At 30.0% G+C, this 20,430-nt stretch overlaps 1 protein-coding gene and 1 long non-coding RNA gene across 2 annotated transcripts in view; one reads left to right on the forward strand and one right to left on the reverse strand.

The window, feature by feature from the left end:
- Positions 1-15,624, reverse strand: part of LOC136779343 (large ribosomal subunit protein mL45-like) — a 139,698-nt gene extending 124,074 nt beyond the window's left edge. The window contains exons 1-2 of the mRNA XM_066736875.1: positions 15,492-15,624; positions 14,989-15,321 (exon numbers count right to left, since the gene is read on the reverse strand). Of these exons, the coding sequence (XP_066592972.1) occupies positions 14,989-15,321; positions 15,492-15,539 (381 nt within the window). The 5' untranslated portion in view covers positions 15,540-15,624. The remainder of the gene's footprint in view (positions 1-14,988; positions 15,322-15,491) is intronic.
- Positions 15,625-16,840: 1,216 nt separating this feature from the next.
- On the forward strand, positions 16,841-19,557 carry LOC136779332 (uncharacterized). Its single transcript, XR_010823556.1, has 4 exons — positions 16,841-16,863; positions 17,174-17,591; positions 18,391-18,564; positions 18,978-19,557. It is a non-coding gene; the product is annotated as an uncharacterized lncRNA (long non-coding RNA).
- The last annotated feature ends 873 nt before the right edge of the window (positions 19,558-20,430 follow it).

A 20,430-nucleotide genomic window follows, 5' to 3' on the forward strand; every position in this document is an offset into this window, starting at 1 on the left:
CTTAGACCATTTTCCGATTATTCAAAAACAAAATGAAAAAGTTAAAATTGTTACTTTTGGTGTATTATAAAATCGTCATAAGGCAGCTTCTCGAAAAAGAGAATTAAGGAAAAAAGAAAGTGAAGAAGAACGTGTAGAGCGGTTGAAAAAAGCTTCTACTTATATTAAAGAAAAGTGGAAAAATGATACAGAAAACAAAACTATTAATGATAATAAGAATTTTTGTAACGATAAAAGTAATATGCAACTAAGTTTAAACATTGATACAGATCATAATATTTTATTAATTAGTAAAGATGAAATACCGGTTCAAGGAAGAGAAACGAGCAATATTTATAAAAGTGAGGAAGAACCCAGTATTACATATTTATAGGATAATAAAAATAAGAAAGTTGTTAAATAAATGATATGTATAAAAATAGCAATAACACAGATATCGATGTACAAAAAGAATCAAATTATTTCAGTTTAAATACCGAAAATACACATTCTGCAGCTAAAAAACATGTTTCATCAAACATTTGTGAATACGAAATTTCCTCAAATCCGAAACGGTTTAAATTTAATAATTATTCATTGAATGATTATGATAGACAAACTAATATGTCAATAAAAAAAAGAATATATTATGATTTAAATAAAAAAGATATTTTAAGAAAACGTAAAAGGTTTTTAGGATTTAAATAAAGAAGCCAACTTAAAAAAGAGCAAAATTGCTTATGAATCAAATAAAGAAGCTAACTTAAAAAAATAGAAAATATCGTATGAAATAAACAGAGAAGATAGACTAAAGAAAAAGAAATTATCATATAATATTAATAGAGAGGTTATAGTAGAAAAGAAAAAAAAAATTATGAATTAAATAGTGATAGTATACTGAAAAAACAGAAAATATACTACAAAACTAACAAATCAGTAAAAATTTGAGCTGCAAAGAAAATTATTAATAAATACAGACGTATTAATAGACAAAACAATAATATTGCTTTAAAATTTACTACAGAAAGGTGTATACAAAATTTAGCAAAGTTCTCGGCATTTCTTCAATAACAGAAAGTAGAATGGAAGCCGAATGCATAATAAAATGGTGTTTATATATTAGAAATTCGTACATTACGAGCATTAAAAAAATTTTTAAAGAAATAAAACAAAAGGCCGAAGATTCTGTAACTCGGTTTAAACAATGTATTTCTATAGGTATAATGGATAAAGTTAATTATTTATGTGGATTGTCAAAACATATTGCTTCCTCCGAACAATATTTTTATGAAACTTCTTACTATTCAATGAGTGAAATTACTGAGGCAAATTTAGATGATTCTATAAGTACAGGAGAAGATTTTTCTGTAACTAGAACAAAGGTAGAAAGAAGTATTACTAAAATTGTCATGAATTCCGAGGGTAAATGTATTAATATCATGCCTTTATTGGAATCAAAAAATAAAACTAAGACATGGCGTTGTAATTTTCTTTGTAAAATTAAAGATGTTAATCTAATAAATGATTTACAAGAATTTTATAACAATTTATTATAGTGTACTTTAAAAAAGCTACATAAATTTATGGCAGATATAAATCATTGTTCTAATAAAGTAAATTATAACAAACTCGGCCATTCACATGGTTGTTATATAAATTATAAGCTTTGTAGATCAAAGCTTATAGCAACACAGATATTGTCTTCTCATTTTCCTGAAGTGAGGTAAATTAAAAGATTGCTATACGATTTGATAGCTTTAGATGCAAAACTTAATAATTTGGACAAAGCTTTGAATGAAAATGACGTCAATTTACTTCAAGAGATATCGAAGGAAGCTCAAGAAAATGCTGCAGCACATAGAGAGAAATTCACAGAAATTAATTTAAATGAAGACGACATAAAATGTCAATATTTTCTTGCCTTTAAAGCTTTTACAAAACGTTCTATCGATATACCTAAATGGCCTTGTATTTCTTGTGAAAAGTTATCTTTTGAGAGAAATGTAACGAGAATAAAAATTTGTAATAAAACGCATGGCTCAAAACTTTGGAGCAAGCTGCTACAGCATATAGATTTTAAAGAGAATGATACTGCTTATATTTGTTAATACTGTAAAAGTAAAATTCGCTTTAATATTATGTTACCTACGTGTATCATGAATAATTTAGATGCACGAAAAGTACCAGAAGAAATAGAAAACCTAAATGATTATGAACGAATTTTGATTCAAAGAGCTAAAGCATTTCAAACTGTTTTGCGAATGGGAACTGTTATGAATAAAAATATACCACACAGAGGTATGATTCCTAAAGTTAAAGGTAGGACATTGCATCTGCCTTTGCCACTGGAAGAAACATTTAAAAAAATCTATCCTTCGCATGTACCAATAAATGTAATTCATGAATTGTACATATTAGTAAGAGGAATTCCTACTAAATCGAACGTAGTGTGGGAAAATTTAGTGGATGTAAACAAAATATGGAACGCTTTATTATGGTTGAAGGAGATAATAATCCTTTATATTCAGAAATAGTACTACCTATGTCCTTTGATGGCTTGCTATTACAGTCTAATTTAAAAGAAACTGAATTCCAAATAGATAATGACTTGAGAGAAGATGATGAAATATTTGAAGAAATAAATGATAAAGAAAAAGAAAACAATGCTTTAGTGACACAAAAGTCTCAATCTGATTCATATTATGATCAGTATACAATTTATCCAATGTAGGAAAGTAGAATTGATAAACCGGCAACTGAGCTATATCAAATGCTGAAGGTTCATGATCGTCCTTTGGACTATAATTATAAACAATTAGATGTAATGTGCTTTCCAGATTTATTTCCGTATGGAATTAATGGACAACATGAAAACCGAAGTGTTCGTCTTAGTGATTTCGAATTTATTAAATCAAGGCTTATGTCTAAACATTCACGGTTTCGTTTAAATATACAGTACTTATTTAGTACACGACAGTAACATACGAAACATTAATGCTGGTATATTTCATAAATTAAATATCACGAATCCTCGTGAAAAGTATACGGCTTCTAGTTATTTAGAAAAGTTGTCTAAACATCAACTGGAAACTAATTTAAACACTATTTTTGGTAGGTTACGTAATACGCCGCAATTTTGGATTAGACCAAGATGCATGTTGAAATGTATGATTCACAACTACGGACCTGCCACATGGTTTTTGACACTTAGTCCGAGCGAGTGGCTTTGGTCAAACATGATTGAATATCTTCGCGAAATAAATAGTCCCAAATCGAAAACCATGTCAATAAATGAGCTTATTGCTTCTGATTCTGTATCAGTATCTAGATTTATTAAAAATAAATTTCAAGCAATAATTGATTTTATAACTTCACCTAACAATCCTATTGGAGGAGTCTCGCATTACTTTATACGTAGAGAATACAAAGGTAGAGGTACTCAACATTTTCATATGTTAATTTGGATAAAAGATGCTCCAATAATTAATGTATCTTCTAATGAAGATGTAGCAGCTTTCATTTTAAAGTATATTACTTGCAGAATGCCTTCCAAAAATATTTCCCCTGAATTATACAGACGCGTTGATAAGCACCAACGACACAAGCATAACAGTTATTGTTTACGTGCTAAAAAGACTAAAAATACGACTAGTCAAATTTGCAGATTTGGTTTTTCTCGACCAATAATAGATACTTTATTAATCAGAGACGTCGCTGTATATCCATGGGGCGTAGAAAAAAATTGAAAACAAAGAATAGACTTTATGACTTACCAGGATCACAAGAAGAAGTTAACATTAATGATTATAATCCCGCAATTCTTTGTGCATGGAAAGGAAATATGGATATACAATTCGTTGGAGAAAAATCGACTTTATTAACGTGGTACACTACTAAATATGTATCTAAGTTAGAAAAAAGTAATATAACAGATACACTGTACGTCATAAATTCTACTAAATTTATACGTAGTAATTTATGGAATATTGGAATGCGAATGTTAAATCATAGGGAGTGCGGTGCATTAGAAGCTGCAGATTGCTTGTTAGGAATTCCCTTATTTATAACGGATCCAAAAACTACTATTCAATGGGTAGATGTTAATATGATAAATAGTAGAAAATTAAAAAGTCGTAAAGAAATTGAAGCTTTAAGCCTCGATTCTACGGATATATTTTGTCACTCCATGCTAGATTATTATATATTATCCAACCAGGCCTAAGAATCTTGAATCCACATGCCTGTATGATTTTGTAAAATGGTATGATACTGTGAAACAGGAACCTATTAGAAAAGTGGAGCATTTCAAAACAAAAGATAATTTATATCTGAAAAAACGTTCAATTGGTTGCTTAGTTAATCATTATCATTATAATATACAAACGCAACCAGAAGCATATTTCTATGCATTACTATTATTGTTTAAACCTTGGCGAAATACTGATGAATTGAAGTGTGGATGCGATACATAAGCAGAAGTATTCGTGTCAGTACAGTCAGAACTTATGGACGGACTAAAATATCATGAACGTATTTTAGAAATTCAAAAAGGAATGGATTATATGAAAGAGTTAATTAATAAAAATATTGAAGAAAGTAATGAAGGTGATAAATATTCAAATGATTTGACATTAGAATGTGTACGTATAGAAGTAGAAGGTGCAATGAAAGACTTTCAAGATGTACAAAATAAGTATGAGGATTTAGATGTTTCACAAATGATATCAGAGTTGAACTCCGATCAAAAAAGAGTTTTTGATAAAGTGACAAAAGCTGTTTCTACCGGTCATGAAATTCTTAGAGTGTACGTTAGTGGTAAAAGTGGTACGGGTAAAAGTTTCTTGATAAAAACTATAAGATGTTGGATAAAAAAAAACATGAAAAAAGATGTCATTGTAAGTGCTCCTACGGGAATAGCAGCTTTTAACATTGATGGTCTAACGATTCACAGATTATTTCAACTGCCAGTGGAACATGGACGTACAGCTAAATATATAGAATTATCAGATGTAGCAATTAGAATTATTCGGGAAGAACTTAAAAATGTTACATTAATAATCATTGATGAAATATCTATGATTTCAAATATAACGCTAATGTATATACATCTTAGATTAGTGGAAATATTCAATACCAAGGATTTAGATAATGGTTGGTTTGGAGGAAAACACATATTATTCTTTGGAGATTTGTTACAATTGCCACCTGTACGTGATAAACAACCTTTTATAAAGTTATCAAATATTGAAATTGAAATTACATAGGCACTTTAGGTTCTTATGATTTATGGACAAATTTATTTTCCTATGACGAATTGACAATTAATATGCGACAAAAAACCGACAATACTTATAAAGATATTTTATCGAGAATTAGAATAGGTATTGTACAATATTCGGAAATTCAGATTTTACTTTCAAAAAAGATAAATTTCAAAAGTATTAAAATTGAAGATCGAATGCAAGAATTATGCGATTTCATTTCTGTTTTATCCTCTGATACTGTTTGTTTACTACCAACCTGTAGTCAGTGCGATACTTTGAATGAAGCAATGTTAGACAGACTGATGACTGACGAAATACAACTGATTGCTCATGATGCAACAGATTGTCCAATGTATTTAAAGAAAAAAGTCTTACGAGTATTAAATTCTGAGGATGAAGACAGTTCTCGAACAGCTGGATTATCCAGAATAATACGAATTAAATTGGGAGCTCGTATAATGTTAAGAAGAAATATTGACATTACGTTAGGTCTTGTCAATGGAACGATAGCTACGGTTAAATCAGTAACACGATCCGTTGATAATAAGGACGATATTGAAAAAGTATAAATCATATTGTCCACCGGAGTAGAGTATACAATTGAACGTATAAGTGTAAAATTTGAGGTAATGGATACAGTTTACGTTATAAGAAAGCAATTTCCTATATGTCTCAGTTATGGCATGATAAGTACATAAAAGTCAAGGGCTAAGTTTACAAACTGCAGTTGTAGATGTAGGTAACTCTATCTTTACTTGTCGTTAAGCATACGTTGCTCTTTCACGAGTAGCAACATTAGAAGGACTGCACATTATTAATTATGATCCAGCTTCTGTGAAAGCTAGTAAATTAGCCATAATAGAGTACAACAGGCTTCGAAAACAGTTTAGACCTGAATTAAAGAATATAAGTATTTTTGAAGGAAATACTAGAAAAATGCTTGACACTATGTGGATGAATCCAAAGAATATTTAAGAATGTCAAATAATTGAAAGTGAAATACCTAAGAATTTAATGTGGAATGTTAGAGGCATTTTAAATAATAATAAAATTTATTCTTATGCAAATGCTACAATGCAATGTATGTTATATTATTCTTCCATTAGAAGTGCTATATTTAGCTTTGATGATAACGATGTTATAAGACGTTTTATAAATGTCTATCAGACTAACAAACGTATTATTACCCTTGATGAAGTTAGGCAATGCTTAGGAAATACGTATCTGAATAATCTTAAACAAGATGCTGGTAAATTTATTACAGATTTTTGCAGCAAATTTCATTTTATGAAGTCAAAAGTAGAAAATAACTTTACTACAACTTCACGGTGTGTTACATGTGATAACACAAAACTGCATCATTCTTCGAACTTTTCTATTTTACTTAATATTCCCGAAAAATCTAAAAAGTCATGATCTGACTGAATTAATAAAACAAAATTATTCAATATGGATTAAACAAAAATTACCTTGTCAACTTTGTAATGGCACGGAACATTTTAAAAAAGTTGAAATAATCACGACAAGTAAGGTGTTTATTATTCAGCTGGTACTTTTTAAACAAGTAAATGATCAATTTACAAAAATTCAGCAATGTGGAATTAAAAGTATTCCAACTACAAAATTGCGCATCAATGATAATGCTTATAAAATTCTTAGCGCAATCTTTCAAAATGGTACAACTATTGACGAAGGAAACTACATTTCTATGCTACGTCATAGTGGTCCTTCTTGGATAGTTGTAGATGATGAAAAGATTACCAATACGAATTGGCCTCGTAATGCAAGAAATATTTACATATTATTTATTGAAAAATGTAAATTAATTAAAACATGCATTTTAATTAATTATTTTTATATGTTGAAAGTATGTTTATTGATTATAAAAAATTTAATTAAATTTTTATTATAGTGAAACTGAAAATATTAAAAAAGTAGAATGGGCATTAATTATAAAGTTCATTTATGCAAAATGCATTACAAATATCAATAAATTCAATGTGTTGACTGTGATATTTTTTCAATATTAATATATATATTTTTATTAGTTAAGCAATGCTGTTACAAAACATGAGCAGTGTGGAAATTTTCTTTAAATTCTGTAGAATTTAAAAGAATAATTTAATTTTTTAAATATTATACTCTTACAAAACGTTATGAAATCCCCCAAAAAACAGACTTCGCCTGTAAAAAAAGGCGGCAAGTACATAAACCATCTAGCATAAATAATATAGTAAAATTATCCAATTAAAAAAAGTAGTGAAATCCAAATATTAGGCAAGTATATTTTATTACCTTAGCAAAAATTAAATTTTCGAAAAAAAAAAGGAACAAAAAAGTCACTTGCCGGGACCGTAATATTCATGAACAGTGAGAAATAGAATCGTCTGTGGTTCGGCTAACTTCACTCTGTATTTTAATATCAAATTTGCTACATTACGCTATACCTGAATCACACACGATTCAATTTCCCACTGTGCATGGACATTACGGGCCCGGCAAGTGACTTTTTTGTTCATTTTTTTCTTCGAAAATTTAACTTCTGCTAAGGTAATAAAATAAACTTGCCTAATATTTGGATTTCACTACTTTTTTTAATTGGATAATTTTACTATATTATTTATGCTAGATGGTTTATGTACTTGCCGCCTTTTTTTACAGGCGAAGTCTATTTTTTGGGTAATTTTTTTCTCGAAAACTGCAAAGTTTGATCTAAACTGTATCAGAATAAAAATATCTTAGAATTGATTGGAAGATACTCTCGAATTTTTTCAGTATTTTTAGGGATAATTTTAGATTTTTTTTAAAATTGTAAAATTAAAATATTCAAGAAATGTCTCCAAAAAATCTTAAAAAATTTAAGAAGATTCCTAAATTAATTCTCAGATATTTTTATTTAAGCCTTTAGTTCTTATGAAAAAAATTAATGTAGAAAAAATTCAATTTTTTTTACTTTCTTGTATTTTACCGGCCATTTTGGTAAATAAAGCATGTACGTAAAAATTCACCGTTAAACATCAGGAAATTTGTGCACCGATGGTTAATCAAATATCCATATATTTAAACGTTATATGCCTGAAAAAAAATTGTAAACTTCGAAAATGACCATATTTTTGATATTTTTTTGCGAAAAAAACCACCATATTTAATTTGGTGGTCAAAATTTATGGATTTTGAGCCTAAAATCTGATTCAGCAAACCTAAAAATATACAGAATCACACCTTAGACCCAGTTACTACTTCGTTAAACATCTGAAATTCAGCTACAAAAATATAGTCGAAAATCGACCGTCTACGGCCTTAATGGGTTAAGGATGTTCTCTTGTATAAATGATTATTCTCACAGATTTGCCCAAATTTAGTTTACAAGTACATTTTAACATACTTGATGAGTGGTTAAATTTCCAGTACCACAATCCGTACTAATTTTTGAGTTATGTAATCTCAAAGTTGCAACTTTTATCATGGACTGCATAGGACACGATTCGTTTTGAAATACAATTTTCTTTAGACATATCTGGAAAAATCTCCCAATTTCATTGATACTTACATACGTAATAGAGCAGATTTTTTGCGAGTAATATGCATCTTTTACTAACAGGTCAACCGGAATTACTTTTTGTAACATTGAAATATAAACTGCGCTGTGCCAGGTAATATCGGGGCAGGCGTAGCACCAAATACGGGGAAGGAACTCAGCTTTACTGTAGAGTGGGGGTCGTGTGTCCATCGAGACTTAAAGGAAAGAAATTAGCGGGCAAACAGTGCTGCGTAGGACATTGAATTTCGTCATTCCGCATTTCAAGGGGCTCAACTTATTCTACTTCAGAGAGAGAGAGAGAATGTAAGTGGAGTAGGGGTAATAGTCATAGTGCCGCCGATTGAGTTCAACTGATCAAGAGAACATCCTTAGTGTCATAGAGGTAGAGGCATCATTTTGCTCTACACGGCATTGATTTGCCATGTAACACTATAAAACTCATTTCCACACCACCTTGAGAAAAAGTAAGCAGCGCGTTTATTTTATCAAGGTGTCCCTTGTAGGCCTAATCCACATGTAATACACAACTTCGAATAGATCTTAGTCTTTCCAAAGGTTAATCTTATTATCCTTTCTTTTAATACTTGACGACTTACGGAAATCTCCAATCCTTTTTCCTTCATTTCAATTGTTTCACTTTCCGGTATTATGGGTTATGACAAATAAAACAATTTGCTTTATTAGAAACCAAGGCTACGTGAACACAAACGACACTGTAAAACAATATAGACGTACTATACTTCTATTGAGTTCTACTGTCAGATGTTTCCTAGTTTGCGGTACTCGTACAACAAAACTATTGAATGTAGAACCAACATTGTTAATACATAAATTGTATGAAATTTTTTCTACTTTTATTTTATATGTAAACGTTTTTTTTTTAATTTGAGTCGGAAAGGAGATTTTTTTCAAAAAAAACTGCTAGTAGGTACGAAGCTGAAGCTAGCGGCCGATGGCTAGCGGCCGATGCGAGCATTTTTGTCATTACTGTACACGTACGCTGTTATTCGAAGCGTAAGTAGAAAACGCATAATCTCCGCTAGCGCGCCGTATGTGGTCAGATACACTCTACGTGTCCTTGCACGAAGAGGTCAACTCTATAAAGTTAAATAATATCTAAACCAAATACTTGTAAAAAATAAAAAAATATGCATCTTCTTCCTTATTTCACAAGGAAGAGATCCATATAGGTTAAAAAGTGGCACGGCCACCGGAAGTGGGTGAAAACTATTTTTGAAACTCGGATTTCGTAGCTTTTTCTAGCATTTGCGACGCTTGAACTTGTATATGCCGGTGATATATAAGTTAAAGCGTCGCAAATGCTACGAAATGGTAGGAAATTTGAGTTTCAAAAATCTTTTTCACCCACTTCCGGTGGCCGTGCCACTTTTTAACCTATATGGATCTCTTCCTTATGAAATAAGGAAGAAGATGCATATACTCTCAATTTCGAGAAAAATTTCCTACTATGTATCAGCCGGTGATATATAAGTTCAAGCGTCGAAAATGCTACGAAATGGTAGGAAATTTGAGTTTCAAAAATCGTTTTCACCCACTTCCGGTGGCCGTGCCACTTTTTAACCTATATGGATCTCTTCCTTGTGAAATAAGGAAGAAGATGCATATTTTTTTATTTTTTACAAGTGTTTGGTTTAGATATTATTTAACTTTATAGAGTTGACCTCTTCGTGCAAGGACACGTAGAGTGTGTCTGACCACATACGGTGCGCTAGCGGAGATTATGCGTTTTCTACTTAAGCTTCGAATAACAGCGTACGTGTACAGTAATGACAAAAATGCTCGCATCGGCCGCTAGCCATCGGCCGCTAGCTTCAGCTTCGTCTAGTAGGTGCCATTTTACCAATAGGGCAGCGCAAACAGCAATGATACAGGTGGCAAAGTTGAAATTCAGAACAAGTACATCGAAATCGAAAAAATTACCAATTTTCAAAACTTCAGGAAAACTTTTCAAGTAATTTCTTTTTTTCGAACTAAATAACTGTACTAGTTCTACGTAAAAAAAAGTTTTGGTCGTGCTAACCCATTATTGCTTTAAAAAATCAGCAAAAATTCTTAAAGAAATAAAATTTCCTCTAGAATTGAAAAAAATTGCCCGTTCTTATAATTTCGATTTTATTTTTTTAATTTAACATTTTTTCCGTAAAGAATGTTTTATTTTTCTCGAAAAATACTTTATATTGTTCAAAAAATATTTCTTCGACGACTCAAAAGCCTTTGCAAAAATTGAAATCTGTTTTGAAATAACGTTGTACTTTGAAAACTCAGATTTCAGGTGAAACCGCTGTCTAATATCGTTATCCATCTTGCTCTTAACTGTTTCCTACGACAATAGTTTTGTTTTCTACTACTTTAATATTATTTAATTGCAAAAAAATCGGTACTGTACTCCAAATTTTGTTTGTTTCTAAATATTATAACCTTTTAAAATTTTTAATAATGTCGAAAAAAGTAATGTATAACTTATTACAATTTTAAAAGTGTGATGAATTTTCTTTTTATCAAAAGTTTTTGTAAAATGTAAGGGTGAGGAAGAAGATATATTATATACAAAACTGCAACATCGATCAATCTGTAGATAATAAGAGCTGCATAATATAGTAATTAGTAAGTAGTGTAGTATCAAGGTGACTGTCTTATCATTTGAAGGATTTAGGTGGAAGCTTTACCAAGGAACTGATTTTTCTATGGCAAAAGTAAGTGAAGTTATTAACATATAAATTATGAAAGTAATTTAGAGTAAATTAAAAAATGAGATATTGAAATAAAGACATTATATAGAAGTATTATAGATTACAAACTTACTAATACGATTTAAGTGTCACCACATTATAACCACTGTAAATTGTTTTGTACTGTGACATAAAGATTTAAGTTAAAAGCCTTCTATTATTTAAATATTTTTTCATGGTTTATTCATTATTTTAACTATAAAAAGTAATACATGCACACAGCTTACGAATTAGAAAGCAATCTGACATTGGAATATTTTAAAAAACTGAGCCTTTCTAGTGGAACTATAGTATTTGATTAATACTACTACCTAATTTTATAATAATACTATACTGCGGCAATGGTGAAATAAATTACTGTTGCAGATTTGGTAGGCTAGTACGGCGCTGCATGATATGTACTATTGTTCTATGAAAATGTACAATTAATTGGTCCTTACAGGACCTGCTTGAAATCTGCGCTAAATGTGCTGTCAGCCGAATCGCATATAGTCTACTCGAAAACTGCTTATAATCTATCGCGTTGTTACACGCATACACTGCTATCAGAACACTAACCAGTGGCGACACAGATATATGAATTGTTGTGTGGAAGCCTTGGCTTAATTAGCCAGTATTCTGCATAATGTCTATGGCGGTGAAGCTGGCAGAAAGTTTGCCAGCAGAAAGCTTCGCATCGTGTAACATGGACTCGAACGCCAACTTCAGAGGGAAGAAACATCAGATGCGTTTAATTATTTTGGCTGAAATTTATTGACAGACCAAAATAATTATAGGCATTTTCAACTGCATATTCTTATGCAGAATTAAATAACGAAGAGAATGGTACTAATTTCATCGGGGAGCTCGATTCCTGTAATAGATTTTTTGCACAAATTATGCCAACATGAACATGGAAAATTGACGTTTTCCAACTTTCTGTCAAAACTTGCGCATAGCAGGATTTTTTTTAAATTTTTTTCAATTGCATATTCTTATGCAGAATTAAATAATGAAGAGAACGATACTATTTTCATCGGGGAGCTCGACTCGTTTACTAGATTTTTTGGACAAATTATACCAAAATCAACAAGGAAAATTGACATTTTCGAACTTTCGGTCAAGAGTTGCACATAGCAGGAAATTTTTTTAATTTTTTTCAACTGCATATTCTTATGCAGAATTAAATCACGAAGAAAATGGAAGTAGTTTCATCTGGGAGCTCGACTCGAATAATAGTTTTTCTTAACAAAAAATGACGGAAAGCAATAGTGAAAAGTCTAAAGAGTATGAAAATACGATTTGGTTATTTCATTTCAACATTCTTCGTCAATAAAAACTATTACGCGAGTCGAGCTCCCCGATGAAAATAGTATCATTCTTTTGGTTTTTTAATTCCGTATAAGAATATGCAGTTGGAAAAAATTAAAAAAATTTCCTGCTTTGCGCAAGTCTTGACAGAAAGTTCGAAAATGTCAATTTTCCTTGTTCATTTTGGTATATTTAGTCCAAAAACTCTAGTAAACGAGTCGAGCTCCCCGATGAAAGTAGTACCATTCTCTTCGTTATTTACTTCTGCACAAGAATATGCAGTTGGAAAAAATTAAAAAAATGTCCTGCTATGTGCAACTCTTGACCGAAAGTTGGAAAACGTCAATTTTCCATGTTCATGTTGACATAATTTGTCCAAAAAATCTATTACAGGAATTGAGCTCCCAGATGAAACTACTTCCATTCTCTTCGTGATTTAATTCTGCATAAAAATATGCAGTTGAAAATGCCTATAATTATTTTGGTCTGTCAATAAATTTCAGCCAAAATAATTAAACGCATCTGATGTTTCTTCCCTCTGAAGTTGGCGCTCGAGTCCATGTTACACGATACGAAGCTTTCTGCTGGCAAACTTTCTGCCAGCTTCATCGCCATATAGTGTCTGTATGCAAATGGTTATCTGTGATAGTTTCGCCATTTTAAATCTTGAAAATTTAATATTAACTTTGTATTCACTAATCCCAAAATGTAAATACGGACTTTTATAAGAATTCATTAATAATTTTTGAATCTAAAATATGCCATGCTGAATTTGGAAACTTTTACACTATATTTGGATTCAGTTATGCTAAAACCTTGACACCTGAAGTTTCAAGTAAATGTAAAACATTTAACTCGTACCTTATAATATATAGGAGCACGCTTAGGCATTATTTATTAGACTGTTAAGCGGTTAATTGATAAATATAATATTCAATGTGTTCACAAAATTTGAAAGAAGAGCGTTTCATGTGTAGAATATAATTTTAATATCTGTTTTTAGATTATACCTTAATTAAATGTTACTAAGACTAAAAAATTCTTTGAGTTAAAACTAGCTGTTAATAAAGTTGTGTAGTAACTTTTTCTCACTGGTCAGGCATTGGTAATTGAATCTATTAAATAATAGAAAGGTTTAAAAAAAATAATTTTTTATCCTTAATGATTTCTCAAAGCAAGATTCTTATTCTTAACACTAAAGTATCAAAGAATTTCTTAAAAACATATATTCACACTTCAAAAGAGTCATTTGATCCTTAAATGGTAGGTTAGGGTTAAAACTATTCTTTGCAGATGAATTTATTTTTGGAATGTTTTAGCTGGAAACGTCACATATATTTTAGAAAAGTTTGTTTGTATTGTTCCTATTTGCTCTTTCGCTTTTATTGCAGTTTTGACAAAGTATTTCTTGTCTTAAAATAAACAAACACTGACATTTTTTGTTCTATTTCGTATCCAATTAACAATAGCCAAATAGATAAACCAGAGCAATATAAATATTTGTAACAAAAGCTAGATAAACCATTTTTAATTCTAGCTTCCAACGAAGAAGTCACTAAGGATTAAAACTTACTTATTTCTAAATTTCATATTAGTGAGAAAAATCTGACAAATTCTAATCAATAGAAGATGATTAAAGGTTTGTTCTATTAATAAATATTGAATTAAGCAATTTATAATACTTGATAACTTCTTTATTGAGGACTATATAGATTCAAAAATGATATAGAAACTGTTCTTATAATTACTTATACTATATACTTACTGGATTTGCCATAGTTAACCAAACCTCTGGTATATATTTGATAATTGAACTATAAAAACAGTAACTTTCTGATAGTAAAACTGATAATTTTTATATTTAGATAAATTTTTTTAATGGGATAATTTTAGACATTTCAGAAAAAGTTATAACTAGCTCCTAGCTACCCTACATATATAAAAATGTATTTTGTAAAATAAACTTAAGTCTATGGCAAACTATGTTAGATTTCATGTTGGATTGCTTCCGAGATTTGTGGAGACAAATGACAATTCAACTGTGAATTAAATACGAGATATAATTTTTTCAAATAAATCTAGTATGCAAAGCAATATGAAACCTAACATATTGGGTTATGAAGCTTATTCAAAGCAATTGCTTGTTTGAAATGTGCTGACTTACTTTTCTCGATACCAGTGACACTTTTCCATCCCCTTCTGGTGGAATATATGAGTCAAAAACTGTATTTGTACAATTGAAAATCATTTGCTTTTCAACCCAAGGTGCATGAGGTAGTATTCCATACTTTTTATACAATTTTCTATTTCTTTCTGCCGTTAAATCAGTATTATCAATTTCACTGTCACTTTTATAAAAATCTGGTAAGTCTATCTTTATAAATTTTTCTTTCCTCTCCTTTTTAAATTTAGGATTCCAATGCTTCTGTATATATCTAACATGTTGCAAAGATTTGATAATACAAGCATTATCAATTTCAGTCAGTGGCAAAAATACCTATAATCATAAAAATGAAGAAACGCATTTGAGTTTTGCCAATCACTACTTTAATTGTAGTCGATAAAATTATCATTAGATACATTTTTTTCTTGTATTTAATAATAAATAAGTAAAGCATATTTTAGTTTTCTTTCTCAATGTAAAATAATTAGCAATACAATACATACCTCGACACGCTTCCTAAAAATTCCTGATAATAAATATTGTTTTAACATTTTTTTAACCTGATAGTATAATCCGGGACGTTTCCAAAATTTGAAAACAATATTGAACACCAGACAGCAATCAACAGAAGCATACGTTCAGTAATCTAACTTGGGATAAGGTGGACTTAATTGGACTCAATTGCAGTGTTGCAACTTTCAAAAAGTCACTAGATGGATCCGGATCCAGTGTTGCCAGAAAGTAGGCCGTCAGAATGGTAGTGGCAGAGATGAAACGGGAGATTGCTCATGGTGTAACGTCTAAGTTCACGGGGCTGAATTTACTATACAAAACCCGTACTGTTCGCAGACTTACCGTTTCGGGCACTATACGTTTGACTAGTTTGCCCGGGACCGGTCGCGATTCGATATATTAGATGAATGAAAAATGCAGAGATATATTGGGAACTGACAGATTGGAATATGACATCTGGTGGTAGAAATCAGAACTATTTTAAGCATGCTATTAATGGTATTATTGATACCTATTACTGATTATTAGATTTGATTAATATTATAAAAAATAAGAAATTATGGAAGTAGGAATTATTTTAGCACGTGAGAAATAAAAAACTAGGCTGTATTGTGCAGTAAACATGTGCTAAAGTAATTCCACGAAGGATTTAACCTTTACACACCATTCTTTTCCTAAAGCTGGCCATCATTTGGTTACCATTACTAATTTTTTTGTCTCAGATTATCACCCACCCATGATATTATTTCAATTAAGTTTAAATACATTTTTAAACATACGTCTATATGTATTTCTTTATTATAATGCATGCTTCTTTCCGCCATATTTGCCCCCTCTCTTCTCCCATGTCAGATCCCAATACCTTTTTGTTGAGAAAGGGCTTCCTCGACGATGGTGGGGATGGAAAATGAGAAAGAATGCGGACACTAATTTCACTTTAGAAACGATCAAATAGTATAATTATAAGATAATGATTACAAAAAATAGAGTTATGAAGTAAATGCTAATTAGAATACAAGATACAAGTAGTGCAAAGGAATTAATACAAATCGACTTAAGAAACCGTGTGAATTGGTTTGAGCTAATAATTAGAATGAATCTTCAACTTAATTGCTTTAGTAGTATAATTATACTACACTTGGCAACGCTGCACGGCATGAGCAATGGTACTAATGGTAGAAGGAATTAAGGCCTACAAATCTTTCTTGAGAGCGCATCACTCTCTACATATTATATGCCATTGGTTTGATTTAACACGTGGCGCCTCACATGGAATTAAAATGAAACACAAAAGTGCCAACTCTGAGAAAATTAAAAATATTTGTCAATATAAATAGAGGTTAACAGCTGATGAAATGACAGGTATGACAGCTGTTATAAATGATTTCGTTCAAGAAATTAATATAAAGTAAAAATGTATAAGAAATTAGTACATACTTGATAGTAGTTCTTTACAGCATACGTACTAATTTATATTTGCAGCTTAATAATTGTAAAACTATTTATTATTTATTAATGTAATTACATTAATCGTTATTGGCATGGTTTAAGACAAAATTTTTTTTGCTATCAAATATATTTTATTCTCAGTTTTAAATATTGAAGTTACTACACATATAAATGATACACGTCATGTATAATTGCAATAATGGTTGATTATATTTGCTTAAAGGTATATGCTTCTAAGCCAATTAAAAGTTTGCAAGAAGAGGAACAGATGCTATATACATATATAACTCAATTTTGACAGTGAGTTCAAATATATTAATATATGCAAAACCTATTAAATGTCATGAACTGTAACCAACCAATTATGTGTAACATGATGGTGCGCAGTGAGTTATGTGTCCTTAATCCTTTCTATATATATATAAATAATGAATATTAAACTAATTAACGATAAAAGTTTAATGTTATTTTTATGAACATATTAGGTTGTACGAACAGAAATGTAAAGAAAAAGAAGTAGAGAATGAAGAACACTGATGGGCATGAAGTGGTTGCTGCGGAGCAATATTCACATTCACTTAGATTTAAGGAGAAACAAATTACATTATAAGATAGTATTACTCTTACTATATGAAATCAAGGTATGCCATATAAAAGTTACTTGAACTAAACAAATAACAAAAAGATTTAGTACTCGTTATAAATACTGACAGTGATAAAAAATGTTACAAAATTATTTAATTGTAATTAGATTAAGTTTTAATTTCATATATCTCATATTTTGCATAAGGTATTAACAGTTTAGCAAACGAGAAGAATAAAGTTAAATTATGCACAGCCTATAAAATTCTGAATAGTCCATTTCTTAACCATAAAGATTCTATGGAAAAATAATAGTGAAAAGGTAGAATTAATTTTCTTCTATATCGACTTAATATTGTTGAGATTTAATAATTTGTAGTGTAAAAAATACAATAGTACAATTGTTAAAGCAATAGAAGGAATGTGATGGCGGGCATCGGAATGTTAAACTAGTAGCTGTGTTCCCTCTCATTGCCGTTCCATATCTACTACCATGTTAACTTAATAAATTAATTATATGTGTCTCAGCGACCAAACGTAGTGCTTAAGAAAATAATTAACTTTACTACCGTAACTATCTGCAAAATCTGTAGCTAGGAGATAGTGCTATTGAAAGCTTTTTGCATTGTGCTTACACCTTGATAATCTCAGATTTATATGCTGGTATTAAAAAAAAACTTTATAAGGATAGACATGTATATTCAGAATTAATATTGCATAAAATACATTGAGGAACGTAAAATTAATATTTTCAACAAAATGATAACATTTTTTAAATTATCTGTTTAAATAATAAATATACATGCAGTACACTTTACATAATTTTATTATATTAATCGTTGTGTTTATTTATTTCAGTCAGTCCTTGGTAGACTTACAAATAGCTGGCCGTTTTTCAATGTAAGCCTGGATGCATCGAAAGTTTTTAACGTCTCTTCTGAATATAAATGAAATATACTTTCACGAAAAAGGAAATAAAGATGACAAATATTATAAGATAAGAAAAAGAAAGTGATCTAGACACGTAAGAAAGTAAATGTGCATCCTTTTATACAATAATTAACTTACTGTTTAAACTAACGCACAACTTTTTAATGCCTTCCATGAAGTTTTTATTTTGAACAATAGAGTTGTCTAAAAATGTTCTATATTTCCTATTCTTTTCTGCATTTGATAATTGTTCAAAGTTTTGAAAAGTTGACCATTCTTTCTTTATCCAATTATTGAAAATTTTTGACGAAGACGACATATTGCTGGTAAAAATGTAGGAGCCGCGTTTTATTTGATTGAATTCCAATCTATACATCGTTAGAACATCCATCATTTTAGCTATAATTACAGAAATAAAGAAATAGGAACTGTATAACATTAGTCGTTTTATAAAAATTTAATGCGTTTTCACTCTAATTTCAACTGATGATAAATTAACATTATTTTTCTTACAGGAAGCCAAATGTTGGATTTATATAGTCAGTTATATATTTGATTTATATAACAATAATAATATACCGACTGTACTTACAAATAAAAAAAGAAAAGTTTGGATGGCTTCCAATTATTTTCTTTAATTCTTCATGGTAACGCTCCTGGCTATTATTTGTCCTTGTTTCTGATAGGAATACATTAACAATTTTTGGTGTTACTCTATGCAACCAAAACTGTTCAAAATAATTAAAAAACGGGACCAATAAACTATAAAATTTCTCCTTTTCGGCAGTTTTGCGTATTTTCTCAAACATAACTTTTGTTGCTTCCTCCGGCAATAATGGCAGATTACAAATTTCCCTCACAATAACTTTTATTTTGACTTCGTCATTTATTGTCAAGTTATTTGACTTCTTTTTTAAAAATCCAAGCTTCTCTATTTTCCTGTTGATACTCTGAAAACAAACTTAGCTTATAGTTTATTAATTTTTATATTTTTTAATTCAAAGCTTTTTCATTAATGTTAAATTTCAACTGAAGTACATGTACGTAGTGGAAATAACAGCCTTGCAACTTTGTGTGCGGTAACGTGGTTGTTATGCTTTTCTGCAAGCCTGCCTCAAAATCCGTTACAATTTTCTTAGGGTTAAATATAGATGTAATTTTCAGCTTTATGAAATTAATCAAAGATGCATATGTTTTTTCTTCTTTATATGTTGTTAAGGCCCAGAGGAATGGAATGAACTGTAAATTGCATAAAGTTTGTATAAATATATATTGTCATATTTTTTTACTGTATGGAAACTTACCTTTTTTTTATAGTTCGATAAAATCGTAACCATTTGGTATAATTTTTCATTAAATTTTGGAAGTATCTCAAAAGTGCCGTCAATTGACATTACGTCACTCTCTCTTAATAGTTTTTTGACAAATTGTTTGTCGTACAAAATTATTAGGAAGTTGTTGCTCTCCTGCAGCAAAATATCAATATGCAAACGATGTACTTTATCTTTTACGCTATACGTAAAGAATTTACGAAATTTGTTGTCATTAATAATTTTTTCTAATTTCTTCAAGCTATTAATTTTTGGTAAACAGTTTCTCCATTTGTACATGTTTCGTTTAACTTTATGAAATGGCAATTGTTCAGCTGCCTCTGGATATCTAAAGTATTGAAGCAATAGTTATGATGAATTGTATCACGAAAAAGAAGACCAAGAATTCGCGAAGAAATCATTTGGACCCATTTTTCATAATTTCAACTTACTCCTTTGCCGCTTTCATATAACACATTTTCATGCCCATATTATTTTCTAAACTATTTCATGCAATTTTTGCCTAAATTTAGAAATTATATCATATTCTTTATCTGTAGGATGTGAATGTGCCTGTCCCCTTTGAAATGTATTATTAATTAATTTCGCTGTGCCTTTGCAATTTTTATTTAAACATTTTAAGTAACTGTACAAAAAA

This window comes from Prorops nasuta, unplaced genomic scaffold, assembly GCF_024137725.1.
Source record: "Prorops nasuta isolate Cenicafe-Biocafe unplaced genomic scaffold, Cenicafe_Pnas_1.2 PNAS00016, whole genome shotgun sequence".
NCBI classification, from domain to species: domain Eukaryota; kingdom Metazoa; phylum Arthropoda; class Insecta; order Hymenoptera; family Bethylidae; genus Prorops; species Prorops nasuta.